The sequence below is a fragment of the Aegilops tauschii genome, chromosome 2 (genome assembly GCF_002575655.3).
Source record: "Aegilops tauschii subsp. strangulata cultivar AL8/78 chromosome 2, Aet v6.0, whole genome shotgun sequence".
NCBI lineage: Eukaryota > Viridiplantae > Streptophyta > Magnoliopsida > Poales > Poaceae > Aegilops > Aegilops tauschii.
In genome coordinates, this window is record NC_053036.3 from 425849568 (window position 1) to 425874505 (window position 24938).

General features: G+C 45.6%; 2 protein-coding genes across 5 annotated transcripts; one reads left to right on the forward strand and one right to left on the reverse strand.

Moving 5' to 3' along the window:
- Positions 1–10117: 10117 nt before the first annotated feature.
- Positions 10118–10857, forward strand: LOC109734200 (uncharacterized). Its single transcript, XM_020293410.4, has 2 exons — positions 10118–10313; positions 10418–10857. Exons 1-2 carry the CDS (start codon positions 10214–10216, stop codon positions 10675–10677), a joined length of 360 nt encoding a protein of 119 aa, XP_020148999.1. The 5' UTR covers positions 10118–10213; the 3' UTR covers positions 10678–10857.
- A 361-nt stretch (positions 10858–11218) lies between these two features.
- On the reverse strand, positions 11219–18478 carry LOC109734216 (uncharacterized). Of its 4 annotated transcripts, XM_040399273.2 has the most exons (7): positions 16146–16285; positions 15826–15908; positions 15533–15736; positions 14996–15079; positions 13024–13814; positions 11671–12638; positions 11219–11591 (listed from the first exon to the last, which is right to left on the reverse strand). In XM_040399273.2, exons 4-7 carry the CDS (start codon positions 15003–15005, stop codon positions 11483–11485), a joined length of 1878 nt encoding a protein of 625 aa, XP_040255207.1. In that variant the 5' UTR covers positions 15006–15079; positions 15533–15736; positions 15826–15908; positions 16146–16285; the 3' UTR covers positions 11219–11482. The 4 variants fall into 4 exon arrangements, with proteins under 4 accessions (XP_040255207.1, XP_020149014.1, XP_040255208.1 ...); XM_020293425.2 differs by lacking the exon at positions 15533–15736 and having other exon boundaries at positions 16146–16319; XM_040399274.3 differs by lacking the exons at positions 15533–15736; positions 15826–15908; positions 16146–16285 and adding an exon at positions 18016–18478.
- Positions 18479–24938: the final 6460 nt, after the last annotated feature.

The window sequence follows — 24938 nt, forward strand, 5'->3', positions numbered from 1 at the left end:
GAAATAGTCGACAAAGAAGGGATATCGATTTGGACTGGCCTTGGCGAAGGAGGCAGGGACGATGCGTGTGGCAGGATTCCCCGACGTCTCCCTCCCCCACAAGGGCCGAAACTTCTCCTTGAGGGTCAGTGCATCAACCATCAAGGTGAAGAGGGCATACTGCGTCCGCAACTCCACCAACTCGCTCTCTGGCGCCTCCTTCCCCCCAGTGTCCTTGGCCGCTCCCTTGCCCTTGCTTGCCTTGGGCGCCATGGCGGCTGAGAGGGGGTAGGGGATCAAGGGCAATGGGGGCGCGGCGGCAGCGAGCAAAGGCAAAAGCTCCAATTTGTGCTTAGAGAAGAAGAGGGGAACAGCGGTTCCGAGATTGGAAAGGGCGTGGAGGGTAAATGAGCAGCGCCCCTGCGGTTTCCTCTTTTTTAGGGGAAGACGCGGGCCGCCTCTTTACTATTCACCACAGGGTGACGCAAGTGTGCTACGACCGTTCCACGCACAACCCCCACGTCACACACTCAATGCGGGTCGTGGGGAAGCGCAACAGTCGAAGAAGTTACCGCGGTCAAAACTCTGCCACGCGTACTCGCGCACCGTTTTGGGCCTGGCCCAACAACGCTTCGCGCTTATGTGTGGCCCGAGCCTGGGGGCTCCTGTCGGTGTACAAAAGTAGGGGTCTTTTTGTACCCCTTTACTTGTGCGCGGGCAGTCGTAGCCTCACCTGCGGCCATGCTCAGCGAGGCAGAAGAAGCAAAGGTACGAGACTGCCAAGGCAACACTCAAGCCAGAGGCATGAAGAGCGAAGGGGCAAGATGGGCTTCCCCCGGCAAGACCATTGCCGGGACGGCCTACATAGCCCCGGCAAGAGCCTTGCCGGGGTGACTTGCCCCACACCAGCAAGGCCGCCACCCTTGAGCCTGAGAGCTCTGACACCATCGACAACGTCAGGACCAAGACCCAGGGGTGCCCGTGTGGTGGCGTGCAGATCTTTGTGAAGACCAAAGGCCTGCGAATCTAGATGGGAACCCGAAGACGAAGACCCGCAGCAAGATCCTTGCCGGGGACTGACGAAGACCCCCGGCAAGATCCTTGCCGGAGACAGACGAAGACCCCCGGCAAGATCCTTGCCGGGGACGACCACGAGACCCCGGCAAGACCCTTGCCGGGGGCATCTGCGGGGCCGAGGCCAGGCCCGCGCCTACCAAAGCTTCGCTGCCCCACGCCCGTTACGACGCGGCAACCAGCCCGCCAACTAGGCAAGCGCCTGCGTGGCGGCATGCAACTTCTAGGCGAACTAGTCAAGCACCTGCGTGGTGTCATGCAGATCTTCCTGAAGGCCCTGTCACCACAGCAGCAAGCCAGCCAGCATGGTGCTGCATGCCTCGTCAGCTTGGACGCGCGTCGAAGCAAGGCGAGGCGGCAACGGACGGGACGAGCTCTGTTGTCGTCCCCGATAAAGCAAGAGGGCACGTAGGCAGCGCATTAAATGCGTTTGTCCTACGGTGCCAGGGGATAAAATTATACACTGTAGAAACTTTCCACCTCCTGTGTGCCATTGTGGCGACCCCTTTGACATATAAAAGGAGGCCCGAGGCGTACTATGGAAGGATTCGGACTTTTTTGGACTGGGCATGCACCGCAGCTAGTTCACACCAAATAAACACAGACAAGCATGACTAGGGTTTTACGCATCGTTTGCGGCCCGAACCTGGGTAAAAATCCCCTTGCGCTCATCGATAGACCTGCTCTTTGCGCAGCTCCACGCCCCGCCAACCGTAGAAGGGATTCCCCGGGATCCCATAGGTGTCGTTTCCCCGACATAAGGTTTATCAATCCGTGAGAGGTGTAGGATGAAGATGGTCTCTCTCAAACGACCCTGCAACCAAATACAAGAAATCTCTTGTGTGCCCAACACACCCAATACAATGGCAAATTGTATAGGTGCACTAGTTCGGCGAAGAGATGGTGATAAAAGTGTAATATTGATGGTAGAAATATATTTTTATAATCTGAATAAATAAAAACATCAAGGTAGCAAATAGTAAACAGGCACAAAAACGGTATTGCAATGCTTAAAAACAAGGCCTAGGATCCGTACTTTCACTAGTGCAATCTCTCAACAGTGCTAACATAGTTGGATCATATGATTATCCCTCAACGAGCAATAAAGAATCACTCCCGAGTTCCTATTAGCGGATAAAAAAAGATAGGAATTGTTTGTAGGGTACGAAACCACCTCAAAGCTATTCTTTCCGTTCGATCTATTCAAGAGTTCGTACTAAAATAACATAAAGCAATTCTTTCCTTTCGATCTATTCTAGAGTTCGTACTTAAATAACACCAAAGCAAATTCATATTCATAATACTCAATCCAACACAAAGAACTACAAGGAGACCCCAAAGTTTCTATCGGAGAAAAGATAATAAAAACGTGCATCAACCCCTATGCATAGATTATCCCAATGTCACCGCGGGAATCCGTGAGTTGAATGCCAAAACACATATCAAGTGAATCAACATGATACCCCATTGTCACCTCAAGTATTCATACCGCAAGACATACAGCATGTGTTCTCATATCTGAATATTCAGTCCGACAAGACAAAACTTCTAAGGGTAAAGATTCAATTCATCACAACAAGGGTATAGAGGGGAGAAGCGTCATATGATCTGACTATATTAACAAAGCCCATGATATAGATCACGAGAGAGAGAGATTAAACACATAGCTACTGGTACAAACCCTCAACCCCGAGGGTGGACTACTCCCTCCTCATCGTGGTGGCCGCCGGGATGGTGAAGATGGCCACCGAAGATGATTCCCCCCTCCGGCACGGTGGCGGAACAAGTCTAGATTGGTCTTCGGTGTCTACGGAGCCCTGCGGCGGCGAAACTTCTGATCTAGGTTAACCCCGAGGGTTTTCGGTATATTTGGGAATTTATAGTGCAAAGAAGGGTTACGGGAGGCCACCGAGGTGGGCACAACCCACCTGGGCGTGCCAGGGGGCCCTGGCGTGCCCTAGTGGGTTGTGCCCCCTCGGGGCACCCCCCAGGTGCTGCTCCGGCCCATCGGGAGTCTCCTGGCCCATAAAAAATCCACAAAAAGTTTCGCGGTGTTTGGACTCCGTTTGATATTCATTTTTGCGATGTAAAAAACAAGCAAAAAAACAGCAACCCAACGATCGAATCTCTGGTACAAGCAAAGTGACTAATGAGTTAGTTGCGGGATGATGTATTACAGGACGAGTAAAGAGACTTGCCGGTAACGAGATTGAACTAGGTATGAAGATACCGACGATCGAATCTCGGGCAAGTAACATACCGATGACAAAGGGAATAATGTATGTTGTCATAATGGTTCGACCGATAAAGATCTTCGTAGAATATGTAGGATCCAATATGAGCATCCAGGTTCCGCTATTGGTTATTAACCGGAGAAGTGTCTCGGTTATGCCTACATAGTTCTCGAACCCGTAGGGTCCGCAAGCTTAACGTTCGGTGACGATTTTGTATTATATGAGTTATGTGATTTGGTGACCGAATGTTGTTCGGAGTCCCGGATGAGATCACGGACATGACGAGGAGTCTCGAAATGGTCTAGAGGTAAAGATTCATATATTGGACGATGATATTCGGACATCGGAAGTGTTCCGGGGGGTACCGGGTACATATCGGGTCACCGGAAGGGGTTCCGGGCACCCCCGGCAAAAGATATGGGCCTTATGGGCCAAGAGGGGAAACGCACCAGCCACGAAGGGGCTTGTGCGCCCCCCCCCATATGGGCTGTCCAAATTGGAGTAGAAAAGGGGAAGGAGAAAAGGAAAAAGGGAATAGGATTCCCCCTTCCCCTCTTCCCTTCATACTCCGAATAGGAATAGGAAAGGGGGGAGGCTGTAGCGACCAGACCTCAAACAGTCTGTGCTGCTGTGCACCAGTGTCATCCCTGGATCAGTAATGCTGACACGCACAGTACAAATGGAGGATTTATAACAGAGTAGCAATCACACACTTATTACAACGAATATCTCAAAAGAGTATAAGTATGATAAATATGGCTTAAGGCCATCTAATACGATAACAGCGGAAGACTTGGAAGATAAGTGAGTCCATCAACTCCAACATCATCACTGAGTATAAGACCACGACCTAAGGCACCTTACTCGTCGTCTGAAAAGTCTGCAACATGAAATGTTGCAGCCCGAAAACGGGTCAGCACATGGAATATGCTGGCAATGTAACACATAGAGAGTAATGAACATAATAATACTATACTACATGCATATATGGCTGGTAGAAAGCTCTATGGTTACAGTTTTGCGAAAAGCCAGTTTTTCCCTACTACAAAGGAATAAATTTTATTTAACTATCATGGTGGTTGTTAAACATTGAGATGGTTGACAGCATCTCAATCCCAATTAAGTATCATCATTAACCCAACAATATTAATTAAAATAACATGGTGATGAGATTCACATGATAATCCAAGTACTAGATACTCAAGATGTCCATAACCGGGGAAACGGCTAACCATGATTAGTTTATACACTCTGCAGAGGTTTGTGCACTTTTCCCACAAGACTCGATCGCCTCCGCTGGATTCTCGCACTACATGATGTTTGAGAAACGGATGACCGAGACATAGTCTTTCAGAAGCGTTTGCACCTTACGATGTGATAGACTGTACCACCTACATCCCCTACATCTGCTAGTCTACCACTGTAAGAGTTCACACAACTTAATAAACTATGCTAGAGCCCATAATAGCTTGCGGCTGCACACGGAAGTTTCTAGCATGAAAAATCTCATGATCCCTTTGAACCTGGGTGGCGGTCCAAAAGAAAAACAGGCAATTCTGGAATACCCAGGTACCTCAATCCACCCAGATGTGAGTTTTAGTTGCCACCTTAAGTAAACCATTAATTAACAATCTCACAACTGTAGTGAATATCTCTCAAACCCAATCCACGTCTACAAGCATAGCATAGCAATATAGGAAAACGTAGAAGTAATTCCCAAGGGTTTGATAATGGAACAGGTAATAGGTACTACCTCATCTACTTCCCAATTCCCACATTTTAATTAGATCCTAGCCATGCAATGTTTGAGGGTTGATCTAATGCAATAAAACTGGGTAGTAAAAGAGGTATGATCAAAGTGTTACTTGCCTTGCTGATGATCCGTGAAACCTAGAGATTCGAAGTAGCAAGCGGCGCACTCCGGGTACTCTATCGCAAACAAACAAGCAAACAATAAGCACTCATCTAATGCACAAGTAAAACTCAAATAAAGATCTAACCAGAAAGTTCAACTTAAGAACTCCGGTTTGCAAAAAGAATCAAATCAAACGAAGCAACGAAAGTCAAACGGCCAAAGAAACAAGCTTCATTTACTAATCTGGATCTAAGTCAAATTTTACAGTAGCAAAAACTTGTTTGAGTAGGTTAAACGAAAATAGAATTTCGAGACGAAACTCTAGGCGCTTGAATCGCCTGATTCCGATAAACGAGCGAAAAGTAAAACCAGAACGAAAATCTGATCAGAAATCGCGATCTGGAATAATCGCAGAAAATCCGACGAAAAAGAAAACTGACGAACAGTTAAACGAACGGACGTTCGTTAACAGCGTCAAACCGACGAACACGTTCGTTAAAACAAACGGAACGGTGAACGCTCATTAGATAATTAACCGAAAAAAATAAAAAAAATAAACCAAACTAAAAAAATAAACCAAACGGTTTTTTTTTGAAAAAACCGAACGGCGGCTGCGGCTACCTCGTCGGGGCAACTCCGGCAGGGCTCGGGACGGGCTCCGGCGGGTCGGCGAGGGCGGCGAGGGGCGGCGGGGTGCGGGCGTCGGCGGGGGCGACGGGCGGCGGCGTACGGCGGCTCCTCCTTCGGCGGCGGGCGGGCGGCGGGCGGGCGGCGGGGCGGGGCTCCTCGGCGGCGGCGGCTTCGGGGACGAGATGAGGGAGAGGCGGCGGGGTAGGAGGGGTATATAAGGAGGGGGGCCTGCCTTGGGGAGGGGGCGACGGGCGGCGGCGGGTCTCGTCCCCGATCGGGACTCGGCGGCGGCGGTCTCCAGGAGGGAGACGGCTCGCGGGCGGGCTGGGCCGCGCGGCTGGGCTTCGGCCCAGTCGGCGCTCGACGTTTTTTTTAAATAGTTTCGCCGAATATAAAAAAATCGTAAAAAAATAAATAAAAATCCAAAAATACTAAAACAAATTTTTCCCGTCTAATTAAAATAATTAGAACGAGATGAACATTTTCTTGGCCCAAAAATGCAGTTTTGAAAACGTGCAAAAAAAAATTAATGCAATTAAAATTGCCAATAAAATTCGAATAAAATCCAATATTTGATTTTAATATTCCCCCCCCCCCCAATATTTCAATTATTTTGGAGAAGTCATATTTTCTCCTCTCATTTATTTTAATACGAAATATTTTTCGGAGAGAAAAATAATTAAAAACAAAAAAAATCCTTGTTTCATTATTTGATAAAAATCAAATATGAAAATCGAGAACATCCCCAACTCTCTCCGAGGGTCCTTGAGTTGCTTAGGATTTTTCGAGGATTTGCCGAAAATGCAAATAAGTATGCTATGCAATGATGATCTAATGTATAACATTCCAAATTGAAAATTTGGGATGTTACAGAGGCCGAATTGGGAGGACCCCAAGTAGGATTCCTCCTACTTGGGGCGCCCCCATTGGCTTCCTCTCCTCCCCTCCAACCTATATATTTGAGGTGGGGCACCGCTAGAACACACAACAAACATTTTTAGCCGTGTGCGGCGCCCCCTCCACGTTTACGCCTCTGGTCATATTCACGTAGTGCTTAGGCAAAGCCCCTAGATTATTGACCCTAGTAAACCCTTTTGGGTGTTGGTCACATGGCGATGTGAACTATGGGTGTTAATCACATAAAGATGTGAAACTATTGGTGTTAAATCACATGGCGATGTGATCTAGATTATTGACTCTAGTGCAAGTGGGAGACTGAAGGAAATATGCCCTAGAGGCAATAATAAAGTTGTTATTTTAAATTTCCTTGTTCATGATAAATGTTTATTATTCATGCTAGAATTGTATTGACCGGAAACCTTAATACATGTGTGAATACATAGACAAAACACTGAGTCCCTAGTGAGCCTCTACTTGACTAGCTCATTGATCAAAGATGGTTAAGGTTTCCTAACCATGGACATGAGTTGTCATTTCATAACGGGATCACATCATTAGGAGAATCATGTGATGGACAAGACCCATCCGTTAGCTTAGCATGTTGATCATTCAGTTATATTGCTATTGCTTTCATGTATGTCAAATACATATTCCTTTAACTATGAGATCATGCAACTCCCGGATACCGGAGGAATGCCTTCTGTGCTATCAAACATCACAACGTAACTGGGTGATTATAAAGATGCTCTACAGGTATCTCCGAAGGTGTCTTGTTGGGTTGGCGTGAATCGAGATTAGGATTTGTCACTCCGAGTATCGGAGAGGTATCTCTAGGCCCTCTCGGTAATGCACATCATAAGAAGCCTTGCAAGCAAAGTGACTAATGAGTTAGTTGCGGGATGATGTATTACGGAACGAGTAAAGAGACTTCCTGGTAACGAGATTGAACTAGGTATGAAGATACCGATGATCGAATCTCGGGCAAGTAACATACCGATGACAAAGGGAATAACGTATGTTGTCATAACGGTTTGACTGATAAAGATCTTCGTAGAATATGTAGGAGCCAATATGTGCATCCAGGTTCCGCTATTGGTTATTGACCGGAGAAGTGTCTCGGTCATGTCTACATAGTTCTCGAACCCGTAGGGTCCGCACGCTTAACGTTCGATGACGATTTTGTATTATATGAGTTATGTGATTTGGTGACCGAATGTTGTTCGGAGTCTCGGATGAGATCACGGACATGACGAGGAGTCTCAAAATGGTCTAGAGGTAAAGATTCATATATTGGACAATGATATTCGGACACCGAAAGTGTTCCGGGGGTACCGGGTACATATCGGGTCATCGGAAGGGGTTCCAGGCACCCCCGGCAAAAATATGGGCCTTATGGGCCAAGAGGGGAAACGCACCAGCCACAAAGGGGCTGGGGCAGGCCCCCATATGGGCTGGCCAAATTGGAGTAGAAAAGGGGAAGGAGGAAAGGAAAAAAGGACTAGGATTCCACCTCCCCCCTCTTCCCTTCCTACTCCGAATAGCAATATGAAAGGGGAGGCCGAATTGGGAGGACCCCAAGTAGGATTCCTCCTACTTGGGGCGTCCCCTTGGCTGCCTCTCCTTCCCTCCAACCTATATATATATGAGGGGGGGCACCGCTAGAACACACAACTAACATTGTTAACCGTGTGCGGCGCCCCCCTCCACAGTTTACGCCTCCGGTCATATTCACGTAGTGCTTAGGCGAAGCCCTGCGCGGATCACTTCACCATCACCGTCACCACGCCGTCGTGCTGACGGAACTCTCCCTCGACACTTTGCTGGATCAAGAGTTCGAGGGACGTCATCGAGCTGAACGTGTGCAGAACTCGGAGGTGTCGTACGTTCGGTGCTTGATCGGTCGGAACGAGAAGAAGTTCGACTACATCAACCGCGATAACAAACGCTTCCGCTTTCGGTCTACGAGGGTACGTAGACACACTCTCCCCCTCTCGTTGCTATGCATCTCCTAGATAGATCTTGCGTGAGCGTAGGAAATTTTTTGGAATTGCATGCTACGTTTCCCAACATCCACAACGGCATCGCCGACGAGATAGTGTTTGTTAACAAGGTACTCAACATATCCCAATCCCCAACGCCAGAAATCACAAGTCATCTATCCCAAAATACATGCCAAGGTCAAAAACTTGAATCTTTGCATCCAAAACCAAAGAGAAATCATGGAAAGGAAAAAAATATCAAAGAGAACCACTAACCCCATGTTTCTGTCATTTGGAAAAGATCCACCCGTCGTGCTTGTCAGTCGTGAAGACATACATGCACACCTCCTCCTTGTTGCTCGGGCAGCAGATGAGAGGCAACACCAATGCCCTACGATGGACAACAGAGACGGAGGAGCCTGCGACAGACATGAGCACAAGAGAGGAAGGAACTGACGGCGAGATGGCATCTCCCGGGTTCAGGCGGATTCCACAGCAGCAGCGACCAAGGTGGTGGCGGAGCAACGCGAGAGAGGGAGGATGCTAGGGATTGAAGAGGGGGTCGCTGCAGATTAGGGATTTGATGAATTGGGGATTTTTGACTTGTTACACAAACACCTCCATGCAAAGATTGGCCTAATCAGAGAAAAGTACGTGGCGGTCAACAAGTGATCAAACCAGGCCTCTATGCACTGCATACGTCGAATAATGACCTTATTTTCACGTCAAATCATATATAGTGACCGTAATGAGCGTATTCCTAAGTGCAGTGACCATCGGTGTATTTATCTCTTTTTTCTTTCTAGTGGGCAGTGGCGTGCGTGTCTTCGCGTGGGTAGCCAGGATAGCCAATGTTGCCCTGTGTGGGCCGTGGTGACAGTTTTAGCCCGGTTTTCCATGTATTAACCAGACAACTCTTTTTTCTTTAATGAACCGAGATCCTTGAGGGCCGGGAAAATATCACATGATAATGTGGATTTAGAATTTGGACCTGAAATTTTTAGTGATTGTACATTCATGTGATGTCAACATACATAATTTTTTTTCAGAATTTTTTGAACATTTAAATTTGATTTTTGTTTCAAATGGTATCATGGGAGCATTGGGGAGATGGTATCACCTGATACTCTCCCCTTAAGGGCCGACTTAAAAAAACTTGATAGCTGGGCCGAGTCTGTTCTCTGTGACTATATCTCAAAGGTATAACATTACAAGGACCATCAGATACCGAGTGAGATTATGTCTCTGCTCTTGGATACTTTGGGTTGATACTCACCACACCAGGCACAACCAGGAGCAGAGCATTAAACAAGTCCTGCCTGGGGGCTCGTTAAGTAAAACTAGCACGGTGGTACGGTCAGAAGAGATGTTCTCTAGGTATCCTCAGCTAGCTTTGACTGCATGTCTATCCCTAGACCCCTTACTAGCAAGCAAGCCAGCTAGCCTAAAAACACTGGCCACTGATTTCCCTATAAAACCTCAGCAAACCCCAAACCTGTACCTTCTCTTCCAACTCCTATTGACACACAAACACATACACACGCAGGAAAAGATTGAACACCATGAGCTGCACAAGGATCAGTGGTGCAGTCCTCGTTTTTGCCTTGCTCTTCGCCCCGTTATTGCTCACGCTCTGCCTTCCCCTTGCCTGCGCTCGCCATGGTGAGTTTCCTCTCCAATCTCCATGTATGTTTGTCAGTTTTGAGATGCATCCATCCACCCATGGATTGATCGATCGGCTTGCTAAATCGTTGCACTCTCTGCAGTGGTGGCGCTGGAGGCCAAAGATGGCCTGAACATTGGAGGGGGCCGGCAGCAGGTGGTTGGTGATGACGCAGGAAAGGCTGTCCCCGTCTCGAACGCCGGCGGCTCACGGCCAGTGAGGACGGTGGAGTTGCCCGCGGCGAGGAGGCACCGGGTGGACGCGGCGGAGGAGTTGCACGACATGCTGAGGAGGGACTACGCGTGGAGGGCGAGGCGCCGCAAGCCCATCCACAACGACGAGCCTCGCGACGACGAGCCCTAAGTCCGTCAGACTTTCCCCGGAGCGCAGCTAGGTAGGTAGAGTACATAGTTACAAGAAGCTTAGCTTAGCTAGAGCCGCTCTCTGTTTTACTACTGCTGCTACTACAACTAGTTAGCTAGATTTGCAGGCTTGCAGGATACCCAAATATTATGGAATAACGATGCCCTAGTTGGTACAGTATATCATTAGCTGGTCAGCCTTAATCTGGCATCCAAGATGGACATCAGGTTTAGCCCTGTTTTCTGCAAGGACTGCTGGAAGGAGTTCGTGCGAAAAAAGGGGCGGTTTTGTGCCGGATGTGCAGGCCTGGGGGTATGCTATATCTACATGTAATGTCCTATATGTCCACCGGTAATCAGGTTTGCAGAATATCAGCGTTCTATGTGTGTCAAAACTTATTTTGTTGCTTGTTCACATCCGGGTCATGGCACACTGAACTCGTTCTGGTGAGTGTAATAGCTTCGACTCTTGCTCTGTTTTGGGCATCATTGCTCGCGTCGCACTACATGTATGTATAAGCAAACAGGAATGCTGGCAGCAGTACATGAAAGAAAGCTATACCTCTTCATTTCTCACGCACAATCTCTGCAAATTACAAGCCACTAGCGAATCCGACAGGCCATCAACCTCCTGCTATTTGTAAATAAAAATAAAAGAGCAGGGCATATGGGGGGAGAAGAGCAAGGAAGGGGGGGAGAAACGATCAACATTTGAATGAATTTAACATTGGCTGGCTAACACTAGCTCAGGCGCGAGGCCGCCGGCCATGAGCTAGACTCATCAATCAAACAGGAAAAAAATGCTCTCAGAATTTACAGCAGAGGACCCTGTAACCCCAGCCCCGGTCTCGCCTGAAACGCCTGCGGTCCGCCTTCGCCATCCTCACCGGGCTGCTGTTCCACTCTGTCTGTAGCCTGTGGACGAACACATATGCGTTTATGTACTTGAGAAACAAGAATGTAGTGGTGATACTATTCAGATGTCCTCACTTACACTGGGAATGCGAAGGACCGAGTACTCGTCGTGCTGCTGTCCGAACGAAGAGAAGTGTTGCCGATGTGAGCAGAGGGCGCTACCGCGTCCAGCGTGATGTTTGCTCCAGAGAAGCTCGACTCAAAGGGGTTGCGAATGCCGCCCCGAGTCGTCAACTTTGCACCATCAGGTTCATTCTGCTGAACCGCCGACTCCGTTTGCGAAACCGTAGAGCTCTCATCGCCGCCGTTGCTTTCCTCCCTTGTCTTTGTGCCATCCCCCATGTCTCTTGGGTTGAAGTCATGTTCATCTTCGACAGCACCCGTCTCGCATTTTGGATGGCCCTCACTCTTGACATCAGTAGGCTCTGCGCCGACAGTACCTCTCTGATCATTGTTCTCTTCAGATGCTTGGACATCCAACCTACCTGAACTTTCTTCTATAGAATCTAGTCTATTGTGTTTGATTCTGGTTTCATCTGCTGCAAAAGAATCAAATCTACCTGGTGCACCCTTGATGATGTCACTAAAACTATCTGTTCTTTCGACAAGACCTCCTTGATCATGGCTCTCTTCAGATGCTTGGACCCCCAGCCTGCTTGAACGTGCTCCATAAGAATCTAACCTACTACTGTCTCCAATTCTGGATTCGGCTGTTTCAACATAATCAAATCCTCCCAGTGCACCACCGTTGACAATATCACTGAAGCTATCTGTCTTTCCAACAGGACAGATGGGTACAACAGAAACATCGTCGACAATGGTAGGTAGAGCGTACTTGGATTCCCATGTGTCCTCTAAAGATCCAAAGGCGATAAAAGGGTTGTAGTGAGTAGCTGGATTCAATCCTCTGTTATCTAATTCTGCACCAACATCTTCAGGAATTACAGCTGAGAGCCCATCAGAAGTTGATTCAACTGGTAAACCACCGAGGTAACTGGACTCTGGTGCAGTACTCGATCCAGTTTCATGGCAATCGATTTGTGTAACCTGTAATGACAATAATCATACTGAGAGGCAGAATATGGAGATAAATGAAATAATAGCAAAAAATAAATCTTAATAAAACATTCAATCTCATTTATTGATTCGGATAGAAACAACAGGTGGCGAGACTTGTTTCTTGGAACAGATCATTGAACCAAAAAACATATCTATGATAATAAAGCATATGGTCAGTAACCAAATAATTGCAGTGCATGTTTACGGCAATCATATATCTCTCCGTCCCTAATTACTTGTCGTAGAAATGGATGTATCTAGATGTATTGTTAGTCCTAAATGCATCCATTTCCATCCATTTCTGCGACAAGTAATTCGGGATGGAGGGAGTACTTTATAAGAGCAGATTGGTAATGCTGTAAATCTATCGTACCTCATCAATTGCTTCTCCATCGCGAAGTGGCTTGTGGGTTTCACAGATCTCAGAAATTACTGTGCCCACCTGCTGGCACTGTTTTGCAGCTTCATGACTTGATAACTGTCTAGGACTTGATTTCTCATCGTTTACATTGGTTAATTCATCTGTAGTCTTGTTGCCTTCAAGATCACGTGCTTCGCCACAAGAATATTGTTCCATCTTATTACCATCAGTAGCACATGGAACATGTAGGGTAACAATTTGTGACTCTGATTCATGTTCAGTTTTCAAAGGATCAGCTCTTATTTCTTCCATAGTATTACCATCGGTAGCATGCACGACATGAAGGGGAACTATCTGTGACTTATGTGCAGTTTTCACAGGATCAACTCGTATGTCTTCTTTCAGATCACCATTTCCATCGGCCATTGAAGAATCAAAGATTGGGCACACCTTTTCACTTACTACCTTCTCTGCAGAACCCTTTTGATCAGCAAGCACTCCCTCATCAATGCAGACATCCTTGACAAAATGGCCGCCATAATCAGAAGAAACCACAGAACTTGGCAGGCTGATCTCAACAACATCCTTGTCATAAGAAACATCCTCGATCCGTATTTGTCTGGTTTTACCTCCCTTCTCATGCTCAGCTTTCACAAAACCATGCTCTGATGGATTGGTCTGTTCAACCATTTTATCTTCCAAAAGATTGTCCTTAGTTTCCCTTTCAGGTTCACCGTCTACTTTAGGGCCACCACTGGGGACAAGCTCATGAAAAGCATTGGTATGGTAAGGCCTTTCATTATCTGCACGAGGACACCCAAATCATCAACCATTAAGAGTGTGAAGTGTGAACAAAAACGAACACAAGTCAATAATATGTACCACAATAAACACTGATGGTTTCTGATTTGAACAGTCAAGCAATTACTAAGACCATAAAAGGTTCAAACGGACAAGAGACACTATCACGATGGAATGAACAAAAGAGAACCTACGCCAAAGTCATAAGTTCTGCCGTTGGTTCCCTATCATTTAGCTGTACTGTCACTTTAACCATCAGAAGACATTAAATTTTCATTCACAACGTCTCTGTGACAGAGACAATGCAGTTTTCTAAGTTAAGCGAGGCTGCTGGTAGTGTTGAAAGAATAAGACAAAAAACACTACCCAAAATATTAAGTTTGAAATGAGAATTGACACTTGACAATCTTCCAACCAAAGAAGATCAGGGAATAAATGACTGCCTTTTGGTCACAAACAAAAGACAAAAGGCTGATAGGAACTGATACATAATGAGGAATTTAGCCCCTGGTTCAGGTCCTCTTCAACTAGGATTTGGGTGTTTTTATTCTCCTTGGTTGAAAAGGACCTAGTTCCTCGAAGGTACTCTAGAAAAATAGATACAAGATGAAACCTTCTCTACAAAAATCGATACAAGATGAAACCTGGTCACAGTATGGCAAATGATAAGAGACATACTACATCGTAAGTCATCGAGTGACTACTGACTAGATGTTTCATTCACTTGCGTTCATGGAGTAACAAAGTGAGATCTATGGCAATGATGCACACAAGCTATGAATCAGTATATGCAATTCAAAAATCAATCAGTGTATCAAAAATGTAATGCAATCAGTATATGCCATCAATCTATAGCTAAAACAATTAATCTCAGCTTTACCCGGTTAAGAAAAAACAAATTGATTTAAAGCTCAAAAAAGCCTGGTAAAAATAGGTATGATCTTCACTTCCCTGCCAATATGTGCAGTGTTCAACGAGAACCTCTGAAGTCTGAATACATAAGACTACCGTTCAAAGCATACTAGTACTACAATGTAGTGATAAAAAAACATATACTAGAATCAATGTACAGATTATTTCTTGCAGATAAGCGAATGCCGTACGTACATCGTCGCGGATAACGAAATTAACGGTACAAGAAGATTATGGAAGAGGAAGAGGGAGCCTCCCTCGCTTATTATACCTATCTTCATGATCTGCACGGTGTATCTCGTTAAGGCCTGGCCATGCGTGAGGAGATGCCTTCGGGAACAGAGCTGATTACTTCCTGCCATTATTAATATAACAAAAATAAGATCCACAAGTCAATGCTCCATCCATCCATCCAGGAAAAGAAGAAGCCATGCCTGCTTCCTGCGGAGCAGATCGAAGAAAACAAAACAAAAAGAAGCTCCTAACCACCGACGCTAATGGCAATGTCCATTTATCCGCAGACAGACGCCGTGCTTTGTGGATTTCGTTGGTGTGGAAGAGTGTTGTCCTGATAAAAACCAGGCACTTTACTTTGCACCCTCCGACAAGCTAGTAATACTACGGATAAAAGAGGAGGGACAGAAAACAGAAGAAGATAGGTTCAGTTGAACCTCTCAAAACACCATGCTTAAAAAGGATCTGGAGATTTTCTTGACACGGCGGAGCAGAGACGGACGGGAAAGAGAAAAGAACAAAGTAGCATTGGAGCAGAGCAGAGGAAGCAAAGGGAGGGAGGGAGGCCGGAAACCTGGATCACAAGTCGAGAACAATCCCCCGGCGTTTCCCTCCCTCTCACGAAACGAAGCCGAGACGCGGCCGGACGGCGGCGGGGCCGAGACAAGAGCGACGGCGTGGAAACTCCTATGCGTCGTCGGGCCTCGGGCGGTGTCCAAGAGTAGTAGTAAATACGCAGGACAGCGGTGGCTGTGCCGCCGGCCCCCCACCGCAGTAACTACATGCAGCAGCCGAGAAGGAACCACATGTATGTAGGCCGATGAATAGTAGCAGGCGAGAGGAAGGGGAGTCGGGGAAGATCGGTACCTTGGCCCCCTTTCTCCTCGATGATACGCCGGCCGGCGGCTCTGTCGGCCTACTCCCGATGGCGGCACTATGTTGTATCCGTCCTACCAATCCAGATCAAAATTCGTCAAGAGAAGAGACGGGTGGAAACAGGGGAAGATGCAGAGCCGCCGGCCATGGACGAGACGCTCACATGCAGAACCGACCATGGACGACTACCATGGGGTGTGAAGAAGAAGGAAGAAAGAAGAAGAGAAGAAGAGACAGACGAGGCGGGGGACAAGCCGAGTGAGGGAGTGGAGAAGGAAGGATCGATCGAAGGAACTGAGGAGAGGACTGACCTTTTCCTCCTCCCGTGTGTTGCTGGCCGAAGCACCGCAATTCTGTTGGCGAGTCCTCCCTGCCCGGCTGGACCAGAAAACCCGGGAGAATCGGCGGGGGCAGCGGGGGCCGGCGAGAACGGGATCGCGGCGAGCCCGAGGACCCAAAGAATTCCGAGATGCAATATAAAAAAGGAGGGCGGAGCGGGTGGAGGCGACTTAAATACACGGTGCGTGAGCGGAGAGGAGAGGAGACGAGAGCAGTGCAATAAATCTCGATTAGGTGGTGTCGTCGTGTATTTACGCTGCCGTCCCTGCCTCTGCCTCTGGCTCTGCAAACGAGGATCGCTTCGCTTCGAGACGAACGTGCTGTTCGTTGTTTTAGCCCACCGACTTCTGCATATTCTTTTCTTTTCATTCACCGTTTCTCGTTGCTACATTTTCCATTTCAAATATTTTTTGCTTTGTACTAGATTTTTCTAGGGACAATGCAGTAAGGTTGTATTTTTTTATTTTTTTTTGCGGCTAAATGCAGTAAGGTTGTGACGAGAATAGCACAAAGTGTAAGGGTTCCATTTGAAAATTGTGGGGAATAAATGATGTTGCTAAGTTTATTTGTTCGGAAAAGGCTCTGAGTTATTCTATTTTGTGATATAGTCCCAGTATATTATGGAATGTTTTGATAGTGGAGACGGAGAAGAAGAAAAAATATAATACTCCGTAGGATTCAATACATACCATTTATTCCGAGGGAAATTGCTTTCTAAAAATAGGATTCACTTGGATTTCTTCCGTGATATCTAAATCGCATTTTAGAATGGGAATGATCATCACTTAATTTTATGTTCATGTAGTATATATGGAAAATCTTACTCCTATTAAAGACGGTATGCCGAATACTCTTGAGGATACGAGACTCCTACTCTTCGTCAATGCTCCATGTTGATTTTAGTTAATGTGCTACATTTATTCAGATTTAAGTGATATACAAAGATAGGATTGCTTTGCATCCCGCCTTAGAATGGCAGTGTAAAAATCAATGTTTATATATATGGAGAATATTAAAGTGCGTAATGCGTATATGACATAGCATTAATAGTTATCAAAATCTCGCTAAAATGGAAGTATAAGTTAATAGGGCTTAATTAATATTCATATATATGGAAAATCTTAAATACAAAATGCACATATAGTATGATATTAATGTTATGTCATATATGCATTACACCCTTCATGATTTCCATATGTATGAACACTAATTAAGTTATGCTAACTTATACTACTATGATTTAAAAATGTGATTTAAATAATCACTAGAAAGTACAAAGAAATCATATCTTTGGATACCATTTATACTTCTAAATAAGTACTCCCTCCGTCCCATAATGTAAGACGTTTTTTGACACTAGTGTAGTGTCAAAAAACGTCTTACATTATGGGACAGGGGGAGTAATAGATAATGAGATCAATCATGTTTTTCATTGCATCGTCCAATAAATGGTTAACATTAAATTCATTTTTTTCGACATCCACTATTCAATTTTCCTATAATACCTTAGGATTATATGAAAAAACCTAATTAATTTAGGCCCAATTTTGGATTAAAAAAAATAAACATCTGCATATTTTGAGTACAACCTTATAATGAATGTTCATTCTTCATACATTCCACCTAGTCAAGAATCTCTACAACGCAAGAAAAAAACTAAGTGTAAGGGTCGAAAAAATTGCATGTGTATGCAATAGAATTTCTATGTAGCCCATCAAAAACAGTCAAAAAATATGTAAAGTTTCAAGTTTTCCATGCAAAAAAATAAAACTCTAGATAAGCAACGAAATCACATTCATTCAAACAAAACCTCTACAAAATTCAAAGCTCAAAAGTGCTAACCTTTTACTGCCAGAGCCCCACTTACACCAGATCTGGCAAACCCAAACCCATAGATCTCGCTGCTCTGTGCTCACCGGAGCCCCACCGACAACAGATCTGGCAAACCGAACCCATTTTCCATAGCCTTGGTGTCATCTCGAGCTTGATAGCACATCAATCAATAATAGGTTTATGATATGCGCCGCCATGATCAAAGAGACATGATATCACATGATCTGGATGGATGAAATCCATGGGAAAGAGCGATTGGAGATGAAATTGGTGGAGGGGAGGAGAAAAATCCATATGCTCGAGGTGAAATCGGTGAGGGAGAAGATGAAGACAAGAGATCCATGCTATGAAAAGGGGAGGAGACTTTGGGTAGAAAGGAGATTTGGAGCAATAGAGTAGAGAAGAGAAAGAAGATGGAATGCGCGACTCGCAGAGGCCAGCGAAGGTCTTGTGAGGCAAGCACATCAACGATACATGTCAATCGACCAAACCGATGGAACCTTTGGGCGACATAAATCATCCCCCCACCCCGCGTGCGCCTTGTGCATATGCTCAATTTCAACACGTGCTTATTTTGCTATGCGCTACTAGTGCTAATGTCCCTAAAAATATATGTTGTATTTTGTTCATATATTATATTATTAATTTATATTGTTATGATTAGATGCCATGTCTTTTGGAATGCTTTGAGAAGTGACTTAGATTTTTCGATGGTGGTGGCTCTAGTAATCTTTTTTGTCTAGGTGTCCTACATGTGTTGATTTGCTATTTAGCTCGCAGTTCTTATGTTCTTGAAAGTGCATCTAGAGTTCCCTAGTGGGTTTTGATGATCAATGACTAATAACCAAAGGAATTATGTATTACAAAGTGTATATAGGTGTATAGTCCCAAAAGTGATGATTTAACCAATGGATGTCTCCCCCTACGATTGTTGTTGAAGGATGGCTTGAAAAATATATAAAACCTAGGATAATATCTAGTAGTTTGGTGAATCATAGAAACTCGTGGATAAAATTTGTGATGGAGTCCCAGATTAGGGGGTGCTCGGCATGTCGGTTGCCCATCCTTTGGGCCGGGCCAAGGACCCCCCCCCCCCAAGCCTATCAGTGGTGGGCCTTGTTCGTGTGGTTCAGAAGCTTCAACAAGGAATGACCCGAAGACTTGGCATATACTCCAAGGCTAGAGATAGCCTCGGCACGTTTTCCCCTTAGATGCGGTTGACCATGTGTAAACCCTAGGGACCCTGGTATCTATATAAACCGAGGTGCCAGGGCCGTAGAGGGTAGATTCATTCACATATGAACTCGAGGTGGACCACCTATATTCTGTACCCATCCACAATCAACACAAACAAAGCAGGATATAGGGTTTTACCTCTTTGAGAGGACCTGAACCTGGTAAACCTCATGTTTGTTGTGTCCTTACCATCCAGCCAATTCAACCAGACCGGGACCCCTACCCAAGATCCGCCAGATCTAGCTCCGACATTGGTGGCCCATGCAGGTCCCTCTGGGGAATCGAATCGTCTCGATGCCGTCAAGCACCGACAATCAAATCGACGCAGACATAGCCTCCGTGTCGCATCTCGGCTTGATCGAGCTATCGGAGAAGATTGAAGCTCCAACCTCCCTGTCGAGACATCAAGCTCGAAAATTCAAACTCTACGGTCGTGTCCTCCCCCATGACATTAGATCTGGTCAAGGAACCGCAAATGACCTCTACCCTAGCACCCATTTTGAACCAGCAATGGGATGGAAATCACACTTCACCAGACCAAGCCTGGAGCTCGGATCTGATGACACACTATGGTGGTCAGATTAGCTAGGCCCCACAAGTGGGACCGGGGCCGATGTTAGACCGGCCTTGGGAAAATCCGCTTGGGAGACCAATGTCAGATCAGATCGGATAAAACTTTCTCTCCCACCCACCCCCCATGTTGAGTATCGCCCCGACCACCCAGGGCCGATCGACATCTGGGATCTAGCCCTAGTCGCGCAAAAGACGAATGAAACTGATCCAACAATTATGGACGCTCTTTTTGTTTACGAAAAATAAAATACCAGATTATACAGTCCAGGAGTTCCTAGCGGCATTCCGTTACAACATTTACATTGAGGGAACTGCAAAAGCTTTTTCACGAAAACATCTCAGAATGTTCACTGAACTTTTTGACATAGTGACAAACTATTGCACCATGGAGGATGCCTGGACAGCGAATCAAAGGCGCCAAAACGACAACTAGGAACTATCCAAGATCGGAGATGAAAACAGGCACCCACGACGCAACTGACGATACAAGAGCGACACCATCAACTAGGAAAACAAGCAACATTCTCGAAAGAGACGTCGGTCCAGCAACAACAGGGTTAAATCACAGCTAGACACCATGCTCGACGAATCATGCGCCATCCACTCCACCTCTTCGTATATACTGGCCACCCATAAGCTCAGGAATTGTTGGGTCATCAAACAAGTGGCAAAGGGAGGAGTAGAGCTTCTTGACAACCTCGACATTCATGAAGGCCGAGGTGAGACAATCAACTGCTGCCAAAGGCAATACCCATCAAAGGCCAGGGACATCTTTATGATCTACGAGAGCCCACTCCATGAGAAACCAACGAAAAAGAGCCCTTAAAGAGGTCTATCACATTGAGTGTGCACAAATATCAGACGATAGGTGGTTGGATGTTCCGATCACCTTTGATCGTCAAGATCAACCGATAGGAGCTCACAACTGAGGAGTGGCGGCTCTCGTCCTAGACCCTATTATTAATGGATATCTCTTATCAAAGGTCCTAATGGATGGAGGCAGCAGCGTCAACCTGATATACAAGGATACTTTAGAAAAAATGCAGTTCGACAGATCTCGCATCTAACCGAGTGATACGTCTCCAACGTATCTATAATTTATGGAGTATTCATGCCATGTTTACAACAATTTTATATGGTTTTGGTATGATTTGGATGGAACTAACCAGACTGGCGTTGTTTTCAGCAGAACTACCGTGGTGTTGTTTTTTGTGCAGAAATAAAAGTTCTCCAAATGCAACGAAACTTTTTGACGATTTTTTGAAACAAAAGAGGCACTAGAAGCTTAGTGGTAGGGCCAGAAGAGCCACGAGGTGGGCACAACCCACCAGGGCGTGCCAGAGGGGCCTGACTTGTCCCGGTGGGTTGTGGTCACCTCGAGGCCTATCTTCGCGTGATTCCAACGCTGAAAAATACTATAAATAGAGAAACCATAAGAAATAACCCTAGATCAGAAGTTCCTGAAGGAAATATGCCCTAGAGGCAATAATAAAGTTGTTGTTTTATATTTCCTTATTCATGATAAATGTTTATTATTCATGCTAGAATTGTATTAACCGGAAACTTCATACATGTGTGGATACATAGACAAAACACCGAGTAAGCCTCTACTAGACTAGCTTGTTAATCAAAGATGGTTAAGTTTCCTAACCATAGACATGTGTTGTCATTTGATGAACGAGATCACATCATTAGGAGAATGATGTGATGGACAAGACCCATCCATTAGCTTAGCATGTTGATGAAGGAAATATGCCCTAGAGGCAATAATAAAGTTGTTATTTATATTTCCTTATATCATGATAAATGTTTATTATTCTTGCTAGAATTGTATTAACCGGAAACTTGATAAATGTGTGAATACATAGACAAAACAGAGTGTCCCTAGTATGCCTCTACTTGACTAGCTCATTAATCAAAGATGGTTAAGTTTCCTAGCCATAGACATGTGTTGTCATTTGATGAACGGGATCACATCATTAGAGAATGATGTGATGGACAAGACCCATCTGTTAGCATAGCATAATGATCGTTTAGTTTTATTGCTATTGCTTTCTTCATGACTTATACATGTTCCTCTGACTATGACATTATGCAACTCCTGAATACCGGAGGAACACCTTGTGTGCTATCAAACGTCACAACGTAACTGGGTGATTATAAAGATGCTCTACAGGTGTCTCTGATGGTGTTTGTTGAGTTGGCATAGATCAAGATTAGGATTTGTCACTCTGAGTATCGGAGAGGTATCTCTGGGCCCTCTCGGTAATGCACATCACTATAAGCCTTGCAAGCAATGTGACTAATGAGTTAGTTACAGGATGATGCATTACAGAACGAGTAAAGAGACTTGCCAGTAACGAGATTGAACTAGGTATGAGGATATCGACGATCGAATCTCGGGCAAGTAACATACCGATGACAAAGGGAACAACGTATGTTGTTATGCGGTTTGATCGATAAAGATCTTCGTAGAATATGTAGGAGCCAATACGAGCATCCAGGTTCCGCTATTGTTTATTGACCGGAGATGTGTCTCGGTCATGTCTACATAGTTCTCGAACACGTAGGGTCTGCATGCTTAACGTTCGATGACGATTTGTATTATGAGTTATGTGATTTGATGACCGAAGTTTGTTCGGAGTCCCGGATGAGACCACGGACATGACGAGGAGTCTCGAAATGGTCGAGAGGTAAAGATTCATATATAGGATGATGGTATTTGGACACCGGAAGTGTTCTGGGTGATACCGGGTCAACGGAAGTGGTTCCGGGCAACCCCCGGCAAAGATGTGGGCTTAATGGGCCAAGTAAGGGAACACACCAGCCCACAAGGGGCTGGTGCGCCCCCTATAGGGCCAGCCACGTGGGGAGAAAGGTAAAGGAGAGGAGGAAAAGGAAAGTATGAAGTAGGACTCCTACTTCCTTCCCCTCCCCCTCCTTCCTTTCCCCCTTGTCCAAATATGGTAAGGGGGGCCGAATTGGACTAGGGGCCCAAGTAGGATTCCTCCTACTTGGGCACGCCCTAGGCTGCCTCCCTCCCTCTCCCTCCTTTATATACGTGGGGAGGGCAACCCTAGAACACACATCAATTGTTCCTAGCCGTGTGTGGTGTCCCCCTTCATAGTTACACACCTCGGTCATACTGTCGTAGTGCTTAGGCGAAGCCTTGCGTCGGTAACTTCATCATCACCTCGCCACGCCGTCGTGCTGACGGAACTCTCCCTCGGCCTCAACTGGATCAAGAGCTCGAGGGACGTCATCGAGCTGAACGTGTGCTAAACACGGAGGTGCCATACGTTCGGTGCTTGGATCGGTTGGATCGTGAAGATGTTCGACTACATCAACCGTGTTACTATTTCCGCTTTCGGTCTACGAGGGTACGTGGACACACTCTCCCCGCTCGTTGCTATGCATCTCCTAGATAGATCTTGTGTGATCGTAGGTAAAACTTTTGAAATACTGCGTTCCCCAACAGTGGCATCCGAGCCAGGTCTATGTGTAGATGTTATATGCACGAGTAGAACACAATGAGTTGTGGGCGATAATAGTCATACTGCTTACCAGCAACGTCTTACTTTGATTCAGCGGTATTGTTGGATGAAGCGGCCCGGACCGACATTACATGACCGCGTTCATGAGACTGGTTCTACCGATGTGCTTCGCACACAGGTGCCTAGCGGGTGTATGTTTCTCCAACTTTAGTTGAATCGAGTTTGACTACGCCCGGTCCTTGTTGAAGGTTAAAACAACACACCTGACGAAAAATCTTTGTGGTTTTGATGCGTAGGTAAGAACGGTTCTTTCTAGAAGCCCGTAGCATCCACGTAAAACTTGCAACAAGAAAGTAGAGGACGTCTAACTTATGTTTGCAGGGCTTCCTGTGATGTGATATGGTCAATACGTGATGATATATAAATTGTTGTATGAGATGATCATGTTTTGTAAAAGTTATCCGCAACTGGCAGGAGCCTTATGGTTGTCGCTTTATTGTATGAAATGCAATCGCCATGTAATTGCTTTACTTTAGCACTAAGCGGTAGCGATAGTTGTAGAAGCAATAGTTGGCGAGACGACAACGATACTACGATGGAGATCAAGGTGTCAAGCCGGTGACGATGGAGATCATGACACTGCTTTGGAGATGGAGATCAAAGGCACAAGATGATGATGGGCATATCATATCACTTATTTTGATTGCATGTGATGTTTATCCTTTATGTATCTTATTTTGCTTAGTACGGCGGTAGCATTATAAGATGATCTCTCACTAAATTTCAAGGTATAAGTGTTCTATCTGAGTATGCACCATTGCTACAGTTCGTCGTGCCGAGACATCATGTGATGATTGGGTGTGATAAGCTCTATGTTCACATACAACGGGTGCAAGCCAGTTTTGCACGTGCAGAATACTCGGGTTAAACTTGACGAGCCTAGCATATGCAGATATGGCCTCGGAACACTGAGACCGAAAGGTCGAGCGTGAACCATATAGTAGATATGATCAACATAGTGATGTTCACCATTGAATACTACCCCATCTCACGTGATGATCTGACATGGTTTAGTTGATTTGGATCACGTGATCATTTAGATGACTAGAGGGATGTCTATCTAAGTGGGAGTTCTTAAGTAATATGATTAATTGAACTTAATTTATCATGAACTTAGTCCTAATAGTATTAGCATATCTATGTTGTAGATCAATAACTTGCGATATAGCTCCCCGTTTATTTTTGATATGTTCCTAGAGAAATATAAGTTGGAATATGATAGTAGCAATGATGCGGACTTGGTCCGTGATCTGAGGATTATTCTCTTTGCTGCACAGAAGAATTATGTCCTTGATGCACCGCTACATGACAGATCTATTGCAGGAGTAGATGCAGACGTTATGAACGTTTGACAAAGCTCGGTATGATGACTACTTGATAGTTTAGTGCACCATGATTTACGGCTTAGAACTGGGACTTCAAAAATGTTTTGAACGACATGGAGCATATGAGATGTTCCAAGAGTTGAAATTGGTATTTCAGACTCATGCCCGTGTTAAGAGGTATGAGACCTCTGACAAAGTACTTTGCCTACAAGATGGAGGAGAATAGCTCAGCTGGTGAGCATGT

Bases quoted from the DNA above. Each gene is read 5' to 3' on its own strand.
- LOC109734200 (XM_020293410.4), top strand. From the start codon at position 10,214: ATGAGCTGCACAAGGATCAGTGGTGCAGTCCTCGTTTTTGCCTTGCTC. The intron at 10,314-10,417 runs GTGAGTTTCCTC...CACTCTCTGCAG, and splicing joins CCTTGCCTGCGCTCGCCATG to TGGTGGCGCTGGAGGCCAAA.
- LOC109734216 (XM_020293427.3), bottom strand. From the start codon at position 16,542: ATGAAAAGAAAAGAATATGCAGAAGTCGGTGGGCTAAAACAACGAACA. The intron at 15,080-16,145 runs GTCAGTCCTCTC...TAATAATGGCAG, and splicing joins ACACACGGGAGGAGGAAAAG to GAAGTAATCAGCTCTGTTCC. The intron at 11,592-11,670 runs GTAAGTGAGGAC...GTTCGTCCACAG, and splicing joins CGGTCCTTCGCATTCCCAGT to GCTACAGACAGAGTGGAACA.